The 19,510-nt window shown below is 39.4% G+C and overlaps 1 protein-coding gene across 1 annotated transcript; it reads right to left on the bottom strand.

Moving 5' to 3' along the window:
• Window positions 1–347: 347 nt before the first annotated feature.
• Window positions 348–19,244, bottom strand: LOC131846959 (transcription factor RFX3). Its single transcript, XM_059196375.1, has 16 exons — window positions 19,172–19,244; window positions 16,913–17,001; window positions 16,126–16,227; window positions 13,871–13,961; window positions 13,331–13,405; window positions 10,598–10,679; window positions 8,251–8,359; window positions 7,636–7,789; window positions 5,542–5,786; window positions 5,115–5,335; window positions 4,233–4,473; window positions 3,788–3,988; window positions 3,149–3,347; window positions 2,069–2,168; window positions 1,433–1,559; window positions 348–890 (listed from the first exon to the last, which is right to left on the bottom strand). The coding sequence occupies exons 1-16, from the start codon at window positions 19,209–19,211 to the stop codon at window positions 759–761; spliced, it is 2,208 nt and encodes a 735-aa protein (XP_059052358.1). The 5' UTR covers window positions 19,212–19,244; the 3' UTR covers window positions 348–758.
• Window positions 19,245–19,510: the final 266 nt, after the last annotated feature.

Below are 19,510 nucleotides of genomic sequence, written 5' to 3'. Positions count from 1 at the left end.
TTCAATTAGTATACATATAAAATTGATCGCGCACGTTCAGGTCTCCTATCGATATGCATGAAAACGAATTATATATATTTTGTTATTGTTCTGTATAAAAAATTTAGAACAAATCCGGAGAACTCTAAACTAATCTCTGAGTGAAGACGAAAAATGCTTTATTCAAATGTGTTTTCAAGAAAACTAAGAAGCAAATATTATATCAATTTGCACTAGCTTCCTATTTTCTCTTGCATTGATTTATTTTACTGATCTTCTCATACGCATTTCTAATATTGATAATTCGCTGATATAAAACAAATATTATAAATCATATTTTTGTAACTTTGTTAATTTACTAGCTGTAACCCGCGGTTCTGCCCGTGTGGAATACTACCTATTTACTGATAACATAGATTGAAAATTTAATTTATCGGTGATATATATTTTCAAATCGATCCAGTATTTTTGAGTTTATTTATTACAAACAATCAAACGTACAGATAATCGTTATTAATACAGTTAAAAGGGTTTTATTAATAATTTTATGGTACATAAACCTTTCTCGACGTTTCGACTAGTTTACCTCAATTTCTGACTACAGCTAGTGCAACCTAGCGGAAATGTAGAGAAAGGTAAATATCTTTGTTTACTATAAAATTATTCGTGTTAAAATTCGTTTAACTATATTAATAATGTGTACTAAACGCAAGTTTTAAAATAAGTGGTACAAATCAAATATTTAAATATTTGAAGTGAGCGAGGGCCACGCACGTGAGTCAATGTAGCTTGGTCCTCTTGGCTTCTGGCTCTTCGTCTTCCTCGTCCTCATCCTCCCAGTCCCAGTCGTCGTCTTCCTCGTCTTCATGAGACGACTCCTTCTCCTCTGAACCGTCATCGTCCTCTTCAGGCTGTAATACGATATTTCTGATGAGTCGATAGTCCTACTACCACTTACTGATAGACACTAATAAACATCAAGCTTCCCAAATTAGCAATATTAAAATAATTCAAAATCGCAAATAGTTTTGCGCTTATAAATTCTTGAAGTTACTTTAAAAAATAATACAATCGAAAAAGTCGATCCGAGAATAAATATTCCTTTAAATTTTGAAATACACATATTTGGCAATTTGATATGAAGACAAGCTATTTAAACATCAAATCGTACTTGATATTTTATTACATGAAACCATTATTTAATTCAATTAAATCCACCACTTTCTGACTTGACAACTGAGTTTGTGAATTAATTATTTTGTTATACTACAATGGTGTCTACATAGGTTAGGTGAGCATATAGTTCATCGGATGGTAAACGGTTACCGCAGTCTACGGATGTCTGAACACCAGACTCATATATATTATATTGAGTGCTTTATTATACATTATGAGATGATGAGATGACTGCACTAAGATTGTATTACAAATCATAATAAATGGTGAACGTTACCAGGCGCTGCATGACTGCGATGGGCGGCGTGTCGTGGAAGGCGGCCACGCGGCGCTCGATCACGTACGACACGTACTCGTCGTACAGCAGGCGGATCAGGTGGAACGAACCGAACGACGCCGCCGACCTGACACACAACCACTTCAATACTAACACAATAGAACGACCTCAATAAAAAATAAAAACATCAAAAAAATTGTCCCCAAGTATGGCACTCTTAGGTTAAGTTTATACTCTAGTGCTTAATACACATTATTAATATAGTTAAACAGGTAAAGCCTGTTTAACTATATTAGGTTATATATATATATTTACTATATAGGAATAATTTCACGGTAAAGTTAGGTATATACCTCTCTCGATCTCGTTTAGATTAGGAGAGAGACAAATATCAAAAATGCTCTCGTGTTAAAATCAGTTTAATTTTTTACTCTCTCTCCGCTCTACGATGCTTACAATCTAGCTACCCGGAGGTTGTTGCCTCCGATATTGATGCCGGAAGGGGTTCGCCCCGAGACCCCAAAGGCCGCAATCTTAACCCCTCTTAGGGTACGAACAACCAGTGTCAGTCAGAGTCGTGGGCACACATCATACGTCATTTTATACGGGTTTAAAGGTAGTTAACCAGTTGTATACCTGAGTGTAAGTTCACGGATGACGAGCGAAGAGTAAAATGACCAGTCAAGCAGCAACCGACGAGCTCGTAGCTCAAAGTCCGCGCGACGCTCGTGTGGGGCTGTTAAAAAAACATCAGAGTCAATTACGATAGCCTCATATTCTAACGATTTAGCACGTCACTTTAGTTTCAATGTTCGTGGGTTCGATTGCTCTTACGGTACAAATATATGTATTTATGAGTATGATTGTTTGTATTGGTTGGGTGTTTTCTATGTATGTACATTGTGTATGTATTGCTATTGCAATACATACACAATGTAGTAGATATATTTAGTTATTTGTAGTAGATATATTTATCTAGTATGCTTAGTATGTCGTTTATATTGGATTCTATTTATGTATAGTCAGCCTTGGTTTTTCTTTAATAACATTTAACACATTATATTCAAAATCAGTTCGCATTTGATCATCAAGAGTGCCGTGCATACTCATTTTATCATTTATCAATTTTACCTATTAGAATCTTTATAGTATCGGTATAACCCGAACATTGGTCCTTCGAGCCGGATGACACGTGTGTGTGACACTCGTAGATTACACTACGAGTCAGTGAATACAAATAGTAAAAGCAGTCTCCGACTCTAGATTAATTGTAGAGCTACAGTTTTTTAAATAAATTTTTATTAATATTATAAATGCGAAAGTTTGTAAGTATGGATGGACGTTTGTTTCGAGCAAAAACTATTAAACGGTATTTGATGAAACTTTGCAGTAGTATAGCTTATAACCGAATAATATATAGGATATAATTTTAAAAGATATTGTGTAAATTGTTAATTTTAAACTTTCGTGTTTAATATACATTATTTAAATTAAAACGTCGAGAGAGGTAAATACCTTTATTTGCCATAAAATTATTCGTGTTAAGACCCGGTTAATAATTTAAATAATTGTGTAAATTTATTGAATCATAACGATAAATATCAATGATGCAGACGAAGTCGCATGGGTCAGGTGATAAATAAATAAATAAATATATATGAGTGTGTGTGGTGTGTGTGTGTGTGTGCGTGCGGTGTGCGGGCGGTGCGTGCTGACCGAGCGCGGCGCGCACGCAGCCGTCGAGCCAGAGCGCCCACTGCTCGAGCGCGGCGCCGCGCGCCAGCGTCGCCTTGAACTCGGCCTCGAGCCGCGCCGCGCTGCCCGCGCTGCTCGCCTCCGCGCGCCCGCACGAGCACGCCCACGCCGCCTGCTCGCGCACCACGCGGAAGTCCACGCGGCTCAGGTCCGACACCATCTGCGCACCCACACCGAGCCTAGTAATCCTTCCAGTTAGCCCCACCCCTCATTGTTAGTAATAGTCTAGTATCCCCACTGCTAGCATCTTACATATATACAACATAACATGAGTAAACAAGTGACTACGACGCGACGCCGTTAAAAACAATGATGTTGAGAACGGCCCGCCGGTATACGTTTCTGCCGTATCTGGTCGTGGTCGATCGATAAAACATAATTCAGGATAGTCAACCACTAAGCTACGACATACTCAAAAAGATCAAGAATTATTTTGAGAACGGCCCGTCAGAGTATTAGTCCGTTGTATCTGGTCATGATTGGCGGCGTTGACAGTGCCGTCACCGCCGTCGTACCCACGAGCTATAGTGACACGACATAACGCACTGTAGTTCTTGTGCGCCGTAGTGTAGCGTGCAGCGTGTGCGATGTAGTGCATACCTGTTGTATCTGGTTGTGGTTGGTGAGCACAGCGCGTGCGGCCTGCGCGAGATGATTGAGCGACGTGTAGCGACGCAGCGCGGCCGCCAGCGCCGCCGCCGCCGCCGCCCCCGCGCGCCCCGCGCGGCCCTCCGCGCCGCCCGCGCCCGCGCTCCCCGCCACCAGCGCGCTCTCCACGCTCTTTGCGAAGTTGCGAATCGCCTGTGAATATAGAAACACTTTATTAGAGTAAGGGGATTGTTCGTAATGTGAATTATAAACTAAAAACGTACCATGGTAGTTTGAGCTAAACGCGGTTTCCCCTGGAAAACATCATAAATACCTGGAGAATTTTTCATGATGAGCCAAGTCACCTATGACCTCATGGTCAACTTATTATACTCAAATTGTATCTGGTAGTACGGCGGCAGAGCGACGCGGCGGCGCGCCTCCACAACGAGCCTACCTGCGTGAGCTGCGGCGGGATGGGGCGCAGCACGTCGGGCATGAGCATGTCGACGGTGCACTGGTGCAGGCGCAGGTCGGCGCGCAGCAGCCACGCGGCGAACTCGCGGCGCGACGCGAGCCGGCGCAGCGCGCGGCGGCCGAGCGACGCGGCGGCGCGCCGCCAGAACGAGCGGCGCGCGCGCTCCGCCGCGCCCGCCTCCAGCGCCGCCGCCGCCTCCAGGAACTCCGCGCCGTACGACCTGCGCCGACGACACTGTACCTCACATTCTATACCTCTCGCTTACAGCATCGATTGATATTTTAGTTGATAGTGAAACTTCTACATAGACTGTATTAACATTTTTCGGTGACAAAAATAGTTCTCGTCGCGTGGAAGGCTGGTGACGGCGATGTGAGGACATCGGCAGCCGCACTGAGCGCGTAGAGCCGGGGTCCGCTATAGCTTTGTGATAGAAAGAAATTTCACTTCTACTGTGTCTTCCAGCACACATTGTTGTTGTTTGTTTTATTATTTGTAGTAAATTCTTGTTAGTATTTATCTGACTACCATATGATGGGCTAACTGATTTGACGTCATGTTCATTTTATGATCCTCCACTAGTGCTCCGCCAGCATAAACCGTGAGCGCAGGCGAATGCACCATTCTTTTATCATCTCTAGATATTAAAGTGAAACAAATATCTTGTCAGTTCCACAAACAAAATTTAAACTCCATAGTAGTCTTTAAGTATATAAAAAAAACGTTATCACAAACACAGTGTCACGTTAGTGAATCGAGCGGTAGACTGAAAAACCGGATTCGAAACAAAAGCACAAAATATCGGGGCAAACGTATGTTTCATAAAAGAAAAACCTCCAGCTACATTGCGGTAGTGCGTACCTGTAGTGGTCCCGCAGTGCGGGCGCCGCGTCGGGCATGGAGTGCAGCAGTAAGTCGGGCGGGTCGGGCGCCACCGCCGCGCCCAGGTACTGGCGGTGCGCGATGCCGGCCAGCGCGCCGCCCGCCGCCGCGCCCGCCCCCGCGCCCGCGCCCCCAGCGCCCCCCGCGCCCGCCCCTACTGTCGCCGCAGGGCTCGACTGCGACTCGGGCTCGCGGCTCTCCTTCACGCAAACATTCTTGTATAATTACATATCTATTTATATTTCAATAATCAAGACTCCTTGCAAATACAATAATAATCATAATTAAACAGAGAAGCCATTCACAGATAAGAATATATATACCATCCTCACTCGCCCCCTATTGTCTGGTAAAGCTATAAAGGTCATCCGCGGCCAACAGTATCAGTATAGTCCGAAAAACGCACCTGTTCAGTGAGTTCGGCCTTGTCGTCGTCGTCGGCCGCGTCCGCCGCGTGCTGGAGGTGCTTGGCGCGGATGCCGTAGTAGTGGTACTTGGAGTTCCCGCGCGTGCCGAGGCGGCGCGTGCGCAGCCCCACGAACACGGACCGGATGAGTTTCCCGAACGACGCCGCGTTCACCGGCTCCAGGCGGTGCGCCGAGCAGTGCCGCAGGTAGTGCGAGTACAGCGTCGACCGCGGCAGAGACACACCTGGCGCAAACGACAATACCTCAACTGCCTTCACATGACACGTCATTTCACGCTCAATTAGAAGAGCGCGTGAAATAATGTGTCGTATAAAGGCGTGTGCGATTTAGCCTTATTATCTACCTTTACACAACACATTATTTCACGCGCAATCCACCAACGTACGCAATATGTGTGATTGCATTTTACTATTTATGATAACTCTTTCGCGCGTGACAGTGCGTATGTTTCGAATAATTTTCTTTTAAATGTTAAGTTTTTATTAGTAGATTTTATATTCCAAAGACAGTTAAGATTCATAAAATTATCAATAATTGTATAAGTCTTTGCTTTGCTTTACAATAATGTAAAAAAAAAAATATTATGGACCAATTTAGGCCATTGAGCGACCACTAGTTTAATTAAACGTGAGTACATGTGGTGTGCAGAGTGTGTGTATATGAGTTTGTATGTGTGCGTGTGCGTGCGTGCGCGTGCGTGCGTGCTCACCCTCCGCCGTATCGTAATTGTCGAGCAGCCACTGCACGGTGGCGGGCGGCATGCGCGGCGGCGAGGTGAGTTTGTATGTGTGCGTGTGCGTGTGCGTGTGCGTGCTCACCCTCCGCCGTCTCGTAGTTGTCGAGCAGCCACTGCACGGTGGCGGGCGGCATGCGCGGCGGCGAGGTGAGTTTGTATGTGTGCGTGTGCGTGTGCGTGCTCACCCTCCGCCGTCTCGTAGTTGTCGAGCAGCCACTGCACGGTGGCGGGCGGCATGCGCGGCGGCGCGGTGAGTTTGTATGTGTGCGTGTGCGTGTGCGTGTGCGTGCTCACCCTCCGCCGTCTCGTAGTTGTCGAGCAGCCACTGCACGGTGGCGGGCGGCATGCGCGGCGGCGAGGTGAGTTTGTATGTGTGCGTGTGCGTGTGCGTGCTCACCCTCCGCCGTCTCGTAGTTGTCGAGCAGCCACTGCACGGTGGCGGGCGGCATGCGCGGCGGCGCGGTGAGTTTGTATGTGTGCGTGTGCGTGTGCGTGTGCGTGCTCACCCTCCGCCGTCTCGTAGTTGTCGAGCAGCCACTGCACGGTGGCGGGCGGCATGCGCGGCGGCGAGGTGAGTTTGTATGTGTGTGTGTGCGTGTGCGTGTGCGTGCTCACCCTCCGCCGTCTCGTAGTTGTCGAGCAGCCACTGCACGGTGGCGGGCGGCATGCGCGGCGGCGAGGTGAGTTTGTATGTGTGCGTGTGCGTGTGCGTGCTCACCCTCCGCCGTCTCGTAGTTGTCGAGCAGCCACTGCACGGTGGCGGGCGGCATGCGCGGCGGCGAGGTGAGTTTGTATGTGTGCGTGTGCGTGTGCGTGCTCACCCTCCGCCGTCTCGTAGTTGTCGAGCAGCCACTGCACGGTGGCGGGCGGCATGCGCGGCGGCGAGGTGAGTTTGTATGTGTGCGTGTGCGTGTGCGTGCTCACCCTCCGCCGTCTCGTAGTTGTCGAGCAGCCACTGCACGGTGGCGGGCGGCATGCGCGGCGGCGAGGTGAGTTTGTATGTGTGCGTGTGCGTGTGCGTGCTCACCCTCCGCCGTCTCGTAGTTGTCGAGCAGCCACTGCACGGTGGCGGGCGGCATGCGCGGCGGCGAGGTGAGTTTGTATGTGTGCGTGTGCGTGTGCGTGCTCACCCTCCGCCGTCTCGTAGTTGTCGAGCAGCCACTGCACGGTGGCGGGCGGCATGCGCGGCGGCGAGGTGAGTTTGTATGTGTGCGTGTGCGTGTGCGTGCTCACCCTCCGCCGTCTCGTAGTTGTCGAGCAGCCACTGCACGGTGGCGGGCGGCATGCGCGGCGGCGAGGTGAGTTTGTATGTGTGCGTGTGCGTGTGCGTGCTCACCCTCCGCCGTCTCGTAGTTGTCGAGCAGCCACTGCACGGTGGCGGGCGGCATGCGCGGCGGCGCGACGCCCCCCGCGGCGGCGGCCGCGCCCGGCGACGGGGGCGACGCCGCCGCCTCGCCCTCCGCCTCCACTTCCGCATCCTCTCCTGCCACCTGCGCAAGATCTTACTTTACAATCCATTTCTACTTATTACAATAACAATAAAATATTATTATATTATCCAGCCTCACCCTCAGGAATAAAAATGTTTGTACCGTGCGAGATATCCAATTCGCAACCATTGGAAGTAAGACGGCGTCCCATCAAAGTTATTGAAGATAGTTATCGTATATCCACAACCGACCTATTAGTGTATATTATAGTTCTCTGTAAATAATATGTGCCAGTGTATAGTCAGCAACGTTATTCTGCAGCTCAAATTTCTTCACGTTCCACGCATCTCATACTCCATGTCCATTAACACGTTGTGTTCTAAATCCAATATTTTATAAACATAATTCTTTGTTGTAAATTAAGAAACAACAATACAGTTATAAATATGATATGTGATGTAATACGCGGCATGACTCACAAAAAGACCTTCAGGCTATCAAGGTGAAGGCTCAATACTCACGACGACGCCGTAGGCGGTGTACCCGGCGGCGGGCGGCCAGCCATCAGCCGCGTCGGTTGCACCGCCCACTGTCGCCACTCCATACACCGGGTACGAGCGCAACTGCTCCCTGTACAACGACAAACACTAATTATTACACAAGAGGCACAGCGGCTACTTGCATGCATAGAAAGTGCTGCCTCTAGCGGTCCATGAAGGAATTAAAGTTACAAAATTGAATGGCACTGGTCATCCGTAACCCTAAGGTTGGGGCCCCGGGGCTAACCCCTTTGCCCCGGCATCAATTTCGCGTATCAGGATATAAGCCTCTTAGGGGCGGTTACTTAAAAAAACTAAGCGAAATACAATTAAAGTAGACTTAACCGAACGTAAGAAGTAAAATAAAATCACTAAATTGCATGTACTAACTTAATCCATATAGATGATACAGATACGTCTATATATCACACGCGGAACTAGTATACTACATTAACTAAACGATATTGTTTAAAAATCAACATAATAATAATTAATATTTAACGAAGTATGTGTTATTTTGCATAAATTCATGATTAAAATACAACTACGTACTATAACTATGCCAGTAGTATTCTTGTCGCTGAACAGTCAACACTAGACTTCCAAACTCGACACATTGTACGTGGTGGAGTTCGGTACATTAAGATACGGCTCGAAGGACCAATCTTATGTTGAGGATGTAGAAGAAAAATATTTTTTTATACTTATTCACGTTGCGGAGATGCGCGCGAGCTGAAGCGAGAACAAAAGGCGCGGCAACTGATTAGTACTGAAAGAAAAACGCGAGAGGCGCTGCAGTCGCGCTCGCTCGCACATACGTCGGCCATAACGCACGTTTATTTAACTTTAAGAATACATATTAATATTTTAGAACATTTAGATCTTTTTATATTTACGTGTCGCTTACACCTAGTAATGCCACGTTTAGAGGCGAAACACGTGTCGCAATATCACTGGGAGTAGATTCAATAATAGTCGCATTTTGATCACTAATAGGGATAGTCATAACACTTCCCGTAGCGGTGGTCAAGTTTCCGCACAGAACATTGTGATCTCTCAAGCTAATGGTACGAAATTAAACAAAACAATATAAATCCATGAAATAATTCACGAATGGAAGTAGATTTTACCACTTTTTTTTTGTTACAGCAATTTATTAATGAGCGAGCGAAAATGGATAATTCTTTATTACTTTTCACCTGAAAATGTAAGTCAATAATGGCCGACATAAAGTTTTGGCAGAACGACAAGATGGCCGCCGACTGTCAAACGTTTCTTCACACAAACCACCAAATGTCTCTTCAAAAACGAATGCAATAAAACGACGTTTTAAAGTTAAGTTAGAAATTGTAAATGAAATTATATCAAGCCAACGACAAGAGGCAATGATTGCCTTAATACAAGATTGCACTTATATCACTACTCATGTAACGCCCGTAATTTAGCTCATGACTTGTCTTTCCATTGCCATTCCGGACGACCAACATATCATGTCTCCGGACGCTGTAATTCCACTGCATTACGCGATACAGAGGCTTATCTTAACTTATATATGAAATACTAGCTACACGCCTCAGCTTCGCACGAGTGTTTAACCAAAAAATATAAAAGTACTAATAATTTGACCTAGCTCGTATCGGCCTTACTATTACGTATTTTTCCTACAAAAAGTAGATATTAAGACATAAACTGTATTAATTGACATATGGTACCTCGGTTTTTTTTTAGAAATTGATATCCTTAAAGGAAATGACAAGGAATAGGTTTTTAAAAAAAAATACAAGGCTCTATACAAACTGTATCGATCCCTTGTGTAAAATACAAAAAAGGATTTCTCCACTCTATTCACTCTTCCTACTCCATTTGCAACCTGGCTCAGTGTCAGACAATTTAGCATATACTTTATTTTGGTCATCATTTGTTAGAATTGAAATGGCAATCAAGCTGTTTCACGGTAAGTGGTAAGACTCCGCTATATACATGAACAGCATTAGGACATAGCATGTTACGCCCATCGTACCGCTCATGGGTTGCCATCCGAAATACTAAGATACAATATCTCGATGTTCTATAATTTCACTGTCTTATCTCATTTTTAACCGAATCACATCTAACAAAGGATTTATGCTTTTCGGCTGAAATATATGAGAAGAGGTACCCACGGAGACGATTTTGTACAAAGTCCTTGGCTATTAATATGATTAATGAAGTGTATCTAGTATACTCTTGGAAGGAATAAATTATACAATAAACAACAGTGCTAAAATTAAAACAGACTTGAAAATTAACGGTGATGATGATGATGACGAAAATGCTTATAATAACTTACATTTGCGGCTGATGATTCTGCGTATAAATATCTTGGGGTTCCACATACTGGACGTGGTAGTTGACCCCATTGCCGCCCTCGCCTGTAAATGGAAAATAAAAAATATAGTAAAAACTATTATTAGTATCTAACACAAAATATAGAAAAATAAAATAAAAAAGAAATCCATTGGATAAAACTGATATTAGTATAAATTTAGTTTAATAAATTTAATTTTTAATTTGAATTTGTAAACTGTTAATTAAAACAAAGACTTTCCCACAATATAATATGTGAAACGTGTGTACGTGAAAAAAAATCTATAAAATAAGTTTTTTTTTAAATATGGAGCCTCCAATATGCCTATGAATTCACTAAAAAAGCCATTTAAAAAATAAAGTAGAAAATATTTAATTTGTGAAAAAAAATTCGTAATACTAGACAAAGAATTTCCCAGTATATGACGGGGCCCGCCCAACACCGTCATTGCGGGCAAATGATACGCTTGTCATGGCCACCGGCCGAGTGGCAAGTCTCGAGGAGAACTGGTGCTCGACACTCGGCCGGAGTCAGGGAGACACTCACACGGGTAGTAGGAACGGAACCGAGGCACTTCCATGCCGCTGGAGGTCTCCCAGGCAACTTGCCTCCGGACCATCGCTTCCCAGAAACGAGCGACATACCTCTCTCACTCACACCGCATCTCATGTCCCACTCTAACACACAGCCACCTCTCAGACGATGGTGTTACCTCACCCCACCTGCTTTGACCATTGTAAGAGATGTAAGCGATATAATTGCAAACTTTCCCCTTTGTATACCATTTATTAGACGATGTAATACAGATTTGATACACAGGCTGTTGTCATCTATTTATGGATATTTTATTTTATTTTTATCATTATTTTATATATTTTCATTTTAAATTACCACACAACACAACTAGATCATGATTGTATTAGTATTAATCAAGGTTAATTATTTATTTATACTCTTTATTGAACCAAATACAGAAAAAGAAATTAAAATAGTAAATATGATACAGGAGACGGTATCACTAAGCAATCTCTCCCAGGTAATCCTAATAGGTAGACAATAGGATAACTAATCAAAAGTAATCCTTTCAATGGATAGAGAAAGGAAATGAATAACTTTTTTTTTAATTAAGATATTTGTACTATATTTTATGTTATATACAATGTATATAATTAAATAAAAATACAATATACTTAAATGTTATAAAAACGATTACAACCCCACATGAAGAAATTATTGGCATTGACAACGTCAACAATAACTCCAGAGTATAAACATGACATTGTAGTGTACGTAACACTTAATAAGCCCACAATTTGAATTTATGTGGATCTCTAAAATTAAAATTAATTAAGTTTGTTATTGTTTTTTTATATTTGTTGTTATAGATACTTTCAATATATTAGTTATAAACGAGCCGAAATATGTATAGTACACATCTCGCCAAGCATATACGAGTATATAAATATATTAATAAACATCCCAAACTAGAAAGACTAAAATCAAACCATGCAAAGAGAAGCCCTAATAATTTCAATATACATCTCGCTCAATATGAAAATGAAGCACCCAATAAACGCAGACAACTGGCAACTAGACGGCGGCGCGCGCTTGGCACGCGTCGCATCAAAGGTAACCAGCGGACAGGTGCGTTCATATCATGTGTCACAATAGGGGATCATCCGCCCCTTGATGCACCATTGATAATAATCACTCAGGTATGTAATCCTGAAGGGCATAGACAATTATCCGGTATTATTAAGTTTTTTTTTATAAACACAATACATGCTGCTTGGGGAATGAAACTACCCTTTGAAATAGGGGGTAATTCCTAATATACTATCAGTTTAACAGGTAGCAGATAATCAGATTGATGTGTATTGAGGGTGCAATTTTATATTTACGTTTGATCAGTGGCTCAAAGGCTTCTGAAGAGTGAGGAGCGAATATTGTGCGACAGATACTGAAGGTTAGTGTTGGATTATTGAAACATATACCCAGCCCTCCTGAACAGTTGTAAGTAGTTCCCATGCTGTTATTATAGTTCATCCCCGTTATTCATAAAAAAGAAACATGATAATATTCCATTTCAAATATCAACAGTATATTGTCACTTTCTTTCGAATTATGAAAATATATTCTAAGAAAAGGGACAAAACAATTTAATAGCCACCTAAAATAAGTTTAGATATTTGGTGTTTTATGAATACAGGGGTTGTGGTATAGTGTATGTTCTTAGCGAGTAATCAATCGTTAGAAATATTTGTCACGAGTCCAAGAAATTGCTAGAATACAAAAACGAAAATGCCTATTTGTTGATATCATTAAAAGAAAATTATTTCAGAGATTAATGCAATTTTCCTGACCTCTTGATCCACAGGAATATTTTTATTATCATGAACTATTTAAAAAATAAAATAAATCTCTGTTATAGATATAAAATATTTATGAATTGTGTATGTAGTAAGAGAAACCATGTAGCAAAAAGGTAGTATGTATTATTTTGACTACAAAATATGTGAAGTATATTTTTAAACACTTGTCCGTAATAACAGATTTAGGTATATATTTATAATACTGTTAACAGATCCTGAGTATTAAAATTAAAAATAAAGTAAATTAAAAAACGAACAATTATAAACAAATATTACTAACGACTAAGTTCTCGCGCTTGACAACGAAAAAAATATATACAAGTAAAATAAAATAAATAAATACACTTGCTTTCTTGATCACTCTGTTGCTCGGCCTTGACTAGCTGCGGTTCGACTGGTTGATTCCATGCGCCCTGCACTGTACCGGTCACAGATATACAGAAAAAATGTGCTAAGATTTTTGTTCTTGTGCATTACAAACACACAACTGTAGATTTTTCGAGAACATGAAAAGCTATCAAGTCAAATAAACCATAGTAATTATCAATATTTTTTGTTATTTTTTTAAGTTTTTTCTTAAAAAAAACACATAATATAACATATACATATAACACTACAGGTAATACCTACGCGTTAAAGCCATAAATTTCTCATTTTCTCGAATAATCTAAAAACAATAATGAAACATGCTCTTAAACTACACTATAAACATAAAAATATAATTTCTTTTACCACAAAGACGACATATATAAACTAATAAATCTTCTTGAATAAAAATGGACTTCAATAAAACTGTCTAATGTACATATACACAATATAACCATAATACTATAATAATTGGCTGTCACACATGCAAAGCTTCAAAATAGAGCTATATACTCACTAGATACTGTAATGTAGGTGTGCTGCGCGTCCGCAGTGGGGCTGGAGTGGCCTGAACTGTCGCCGTTCACCTCCACCACAGTATTAGACACCTGGAGCAAACCATAGACATCTCTCATTATGGTATCAATGTTTTTTCTTATGTGACTGGATTGGCAAACAAGTTAATGTTAATAATAAATATAATAATTATATGCCTTGTCAAATATATATAAATTGTATACAATATCTATCTGTCTACGCCGTAAGATATCAGGAGGATGTTATAAAACGTGACAATAAGGATAATGTAAATATAATTACAATCTGTAAATATAACTTTCTTTACATAAAAATCTATTTCGTGTCTTTGTATGACGGCGATACACGAAAGATATACAATCTAGCCCGCGCAACTTCGTAGGCATTACACTTCTTGACATTTAACGTTATATTTCACCCAATTAACATAATATCTTTTTAAATTATATGTCTATGTGTTACTCTGATATATAAGCTATATCACTGTAAAGTTTGAACAAAATCCGTTCAGTAGTTGCTGCGTCAAAGAGTAACAAACATCCATCCATACTCACAAGCTTTCGCATTTATAATATTAATTAATAATAACATATTCATAATGGTCTCACTATAGCAAATATACTAAATTGTTATTAGTAATTTCGATATAATAATAATTAACTATATCATCACTGCAGTTTTCCACATTTATAGTTGATCTCTTAAGCCTCTATAGCATCACCATTATTATCTTTCAAATCAACTTGAACAAAAATAGTGCGGTTATACTCCACGAGAACAATACCACGACAATTAAAAAACTAGAAGGTATCCATTGGTCTATTTTGATTGGTTGATATCACAATACGATTTACAGGATCCGTGTTTATTTTATTACTAACTCACTCACTATGTATATATTTATTTGCAATATATACTTTGTTGCCATCTAATCACGTTCGCTGTTATCATAGAATCAGACTTATTTCTGATTCATCTTTATAATTAACATGTACTTGTGGATTATGCACTCTTATCTATTACTACATACATACTTACAAAAATAGGTGCAATTTTGTATAGATATCCTATTAATATTATAAATACAAAAGTTTGTGAGTATCGACGGAAGTTTGTTACTCTTTCACGCAAAAACTACTAAACGGTTTTTAATTAAACTTTACAGTAACATAGCTTATACATCAGAATAACATATAGGCTATAAATTTCATGCGGGTGTAACCGCTACAGTACAACTAGTAAATAATATCTTTAATAAGTAGATTATCTAAAACGGATAGATCTATTAGAAATCGAGGAAGGGAAATATTATTGGTAATGAGGATTATAGTCCAGTAGAACACCCGATTAGTTTTGAAAATCATCGTAATTTTCTGAATTTACTAACATCATCCAAAGGTGGCTCGCATTTACCGTTAGTGCGGGCCAGTGCATTTTATGGAGTACATTTTTGTACTACTTGTATACTGAGGTCAATAGTATGTACATATATTTTTGTGTATTGAAGTGTACTAGAAGCGTTAATATAAAATCACAGTCGTTGTAGTAGTATAGTATACTTAAATGATAGTTATTATGAAATCCTTACTATAAATGCGAAAGTAACTCTGTCTGTCTCGCTTTCACGCCAAAACTACTGAACCGATTTAAATAAAATTTGGTACGCAGATAGTCTAAACGCCGAGGAAGAACATAGGCTACTTTTTAATGCGAAAAGGGGATGTAAGGGGTTCAAAATGAAAATGCAGGGTTATCTTTATGAATAAATATTTTTAAAGCTAGAAGCATGAAACTTATTTTTTAGACTGTTAAAAAATATAAATTAAAAAAAATTGAGGTAAAGGGTTGAAAAGGGAGACCAAACGTTGTGTGGAAGTATCGTCATTTATATAGCTAGAATTTTGAAACTTATTTTTTAGGCTGTTGATTGAATTCTATAGAATTCTGTAAGGAAATTTTCATTTTTGGAGCTAGAACGATGAAACTTTAATTGGATTAGATTACTAAATATTTTTTCATTATTTGGTCACTAAGGAAGGTTACTATTTTACGCGGACGAAGTCGCGGGTACAGCTAGTGTCATATATATTTCACAGCAAGTTTTACATTACAACAGGGATAATTATTAAAATGAAAGGTTTTACGTATATAGGTATATATAAAACCTTTTATTTTAATAATTATCCCTGTGTGTAATTTATATGTAATTTGGTTTTTGAGCCTATAGCCGATTACCTGTTGGATGGCATGTTGCAAATGTATGGAGTTAGGTATCTCTGGTATAACGATGAGCTCACGGACAGTATTAGGCGATGCGCCGCCGCCTGTGCCCGCACCCTGCCATAAATAAAAAAACATTAAAAAAAACTCCCGAAAATGTGATCAATCAACCATTTCATTTTGTGATAATATGTACATAAATAATCACGGAGAGAGCGCTTTCAGTGGAGCTATCTCCTTAGCACACAGACGGAATAACTACCTGTCGAGTTTCTCTCACAAGACTACAACATGGGGTTTTCAAAAAGGGGGTATTAAGGTTTTTTTAGTTAGTATAGTAAAAAGAGGGGAGAGGAGAAAAGGTATTGTTAGTAATGTGGATTGATGATTCCATTACTAGCCATGACCATGTCAGGTTCAGGTCGATGCGGTTCTCCCTAGGAACCATCGTGGTAAATTTCCATTTTCCAAGATGGGCCAACTGACCTGAGTTCATAGTCATTTTATAATCCTCCACTATCAGATAAGCTTGATAAAATGAGAATGAATATGGGGGGCATCAGCCCCGCCAGCATGTATCATTCCATTATCTTAACAATATTATAAACGCGAAAGTTTGTGAGTGAGAAAAACTACTGAACGGATTTTGATGAAATTTTACAGTAATATAGCTTATAAGTCAGAATAACATATAGGCTATATTTTTTATTAATATTTATATATTTAAATTGAATGCGGGTGAAACCGCGGGCATAGCTAGTTATCCACACGAAAATATATATAATAAAGTGTCGGTGGTGACCTGCGTGGGGCCCGCGAGTCGCGCCGCCATGTTGGGGGAGGCAGGCGGCGACGACTCCACGAGCACCTCGTCGCCGGCGCACTCAAAGTCTGGAACAAGTTATTCACAACCAAATGTAATAATAAAGAGTAACCAGCTGACCCAACAAACGTTATGCCATATGTACGTTATTTGACAGTCTCGGTGGTCTAGTGGCCAATAGTAGCGGGTACGATTCTTAGCACTATGTAAACATTTGCATTCAATAATCTGATTGTATCTGTCTGGGCGTTTTCTATTTGTATTATGTAAAATATATCAGTTGTCTGGTACCCATAACACAAGCTCTCCTTACTTTGGCACTAGATTAGGTTATATAAATTGTTGGGGGTTATTATTATTATTGTTATATAAATTATTTCTAGGTAAGGTCTGGATGTATAAGGGTGGCTACCCTTATTATCTAGAAATATTAAAATACTACACATTTGTCAGACATATCAAATAAATACCAAGAATTTCATTAAAAGCCTTTTCTTTCTTTTCAGTTAAATAAAAAAAATGTTTTTTTTTACAAATTCTACGAAGTAATTACTAATGTCAATTAATTCCTATATTAGCCTAAAAAAGGAAATAAATGGATACTTTAAATATACTTTTTTTACCGAAATTATGTATTTTATACATAATTCCGGTAAAAAAGGTATTCTATACGATAACTGGATAATATATAAAAAAAAATATTAGATAAAGTTATATTCTAAACAAGTACTCCAGTGTACCTGATAAGTAATTATACATTCCCCAGTAAAATAATACCTGAATTATACCGCTTATAACATATACATGTGTATTGCAATACTGTTAATATAAAACATTCCCAAACACCAGACTCCACTGCAATTTAGCATGTTAATATAGCTTGATAAATCATTATTATCAAAATCTATTAATTCCACTAAGCTGGTCTCAAAGACTATAAAACAATATTCGCCTACTATTAATAAAGTGGCTAGGCAATTAGCGAAGGGTTTATTAATTTAGATTATTCCATCACAACCATAGGGGGACCATCATATAGGGGGACCATAAAGGGGGTCCTTTAAACCTGGTCATTTGGGCATTGCTCCCATTGTGTCCTCTTACAAATGTTGCGTCATAATTGGACTCCCTATCTACTAAAATCAAACCCCCTTTTAATTATCTGAAATATTATGAAAAATGAGTATGAAAGTACAAAGTATGGTATGAAATAAATTCCTAATATAAGTTACTAAATACTGAGCACACTACAAAAAAATCTCTTTCTGTAGATGTATAAAAATCATATGATTGTGCTGTTTGTGTAATTTTTAAAGTAGCACCATTTTAATTACATTTCTAATGTTTCAAAAAGTAAGTGAAATAATAAAATATTAGTAATATAGTAAAAATTAGTTAGTAGTAGTTATAGAAACAATAGTACTGAAAATATATATAGTAACAAACTGATTTTAATTCAATAAGCTATAAAAATAAAATTTTCATGCCATACAATATATACATTTTGTTATGACAATAAATGATGTGATAGAGAGATATAGAGAGATATATAATGGAAAATATGAGTATACTATAAAAAATAATGATTTACATAAAAATATTACACATACATTATTTGTCTTAAATAATGTAAAATTTTTATAAAACTCATTTAGATTCTAAATTCTTAATAGCTTCAAAAAAACAAATTAAATAAATGATAAAAATAAGTAATGGTTATAGAATTGGCTTTATAACAATTATATTTGGAGTACTGTTTTAATAAATAGCATGTTATCACTATGGACAATTTAATTATAAATTAAGTTCATTATAAAATGGGTTCAGAATGGTTCATGGTAACAATAACAATAATTATACCACAATCTAGCTGATAACTTATTATAAGAATTCAAACATTATTAAACTAACAACATTTCATTATTTCATTCAAAATGTTATTTATATTTAATATTTTAAACAGCACACACTACAGTGAAATTGAATGAATAAATATATATAATGATATAAAAATAAAATGGTAAAAAGTTTTATGCAGTCTCTATAAAATTTCTAAAACAAAAAAACATGTATTATAAATAATGTTTCAATAGCTGCATAACGCTGTCCCATGTGATAGAGATGTTATTGATCTGCCCGGAGCTTGGGCGGAGAGTATCCGAGGAGGGTATCCAAGCAACACCTCATCCGTCCCTCCACACCTCCACATTCAACATAACAACTATATAAAACACTCACTCTCAAGATAAAACACATTTTCAAATCCCATCTCAGACATGTTGAGGTATTTAATTGTTTTTATTTTGAATAACACTTTGAACACTGCAGTCAGACATTATTCAACCTTTCTACTGATAGGTACTGCTAAATGTATTGATCAAACATTCTGTCTCCATGTGTCACTAGGGGCTCCTGGCTCTAGCTTTTTAGATAGTTTCTATGTGAGCTATGGAGAGTAGTGTGTGTAATTTTGTGTAGAGGTGGGGAGGTTGCAGGTGGCATACTGTCACGGTTCGGTGACACCACCTGCCATTGTATGCATGGGTGACTGTATTACCTTATTATCAGTTACAATTA

This window comes from Achroia grisella, unplaced genomic scaffold, assembly GCF_030625045.1.
Source record: "Achroia grisella isolate CSIRO2021 unplaced genomic scaffold, CSIRO_AGI_Agris_v1 utg515, whole genome shotgun sequence".
NCBI lineage: Eukaryota > Metazoa > Arthropoda > Insecta > Lepidoptera > Pyralidae > Achroia > Achroia grisella.
This window is presented reverse-complemented; position numbering and strand designations above follow the sequence as displayed.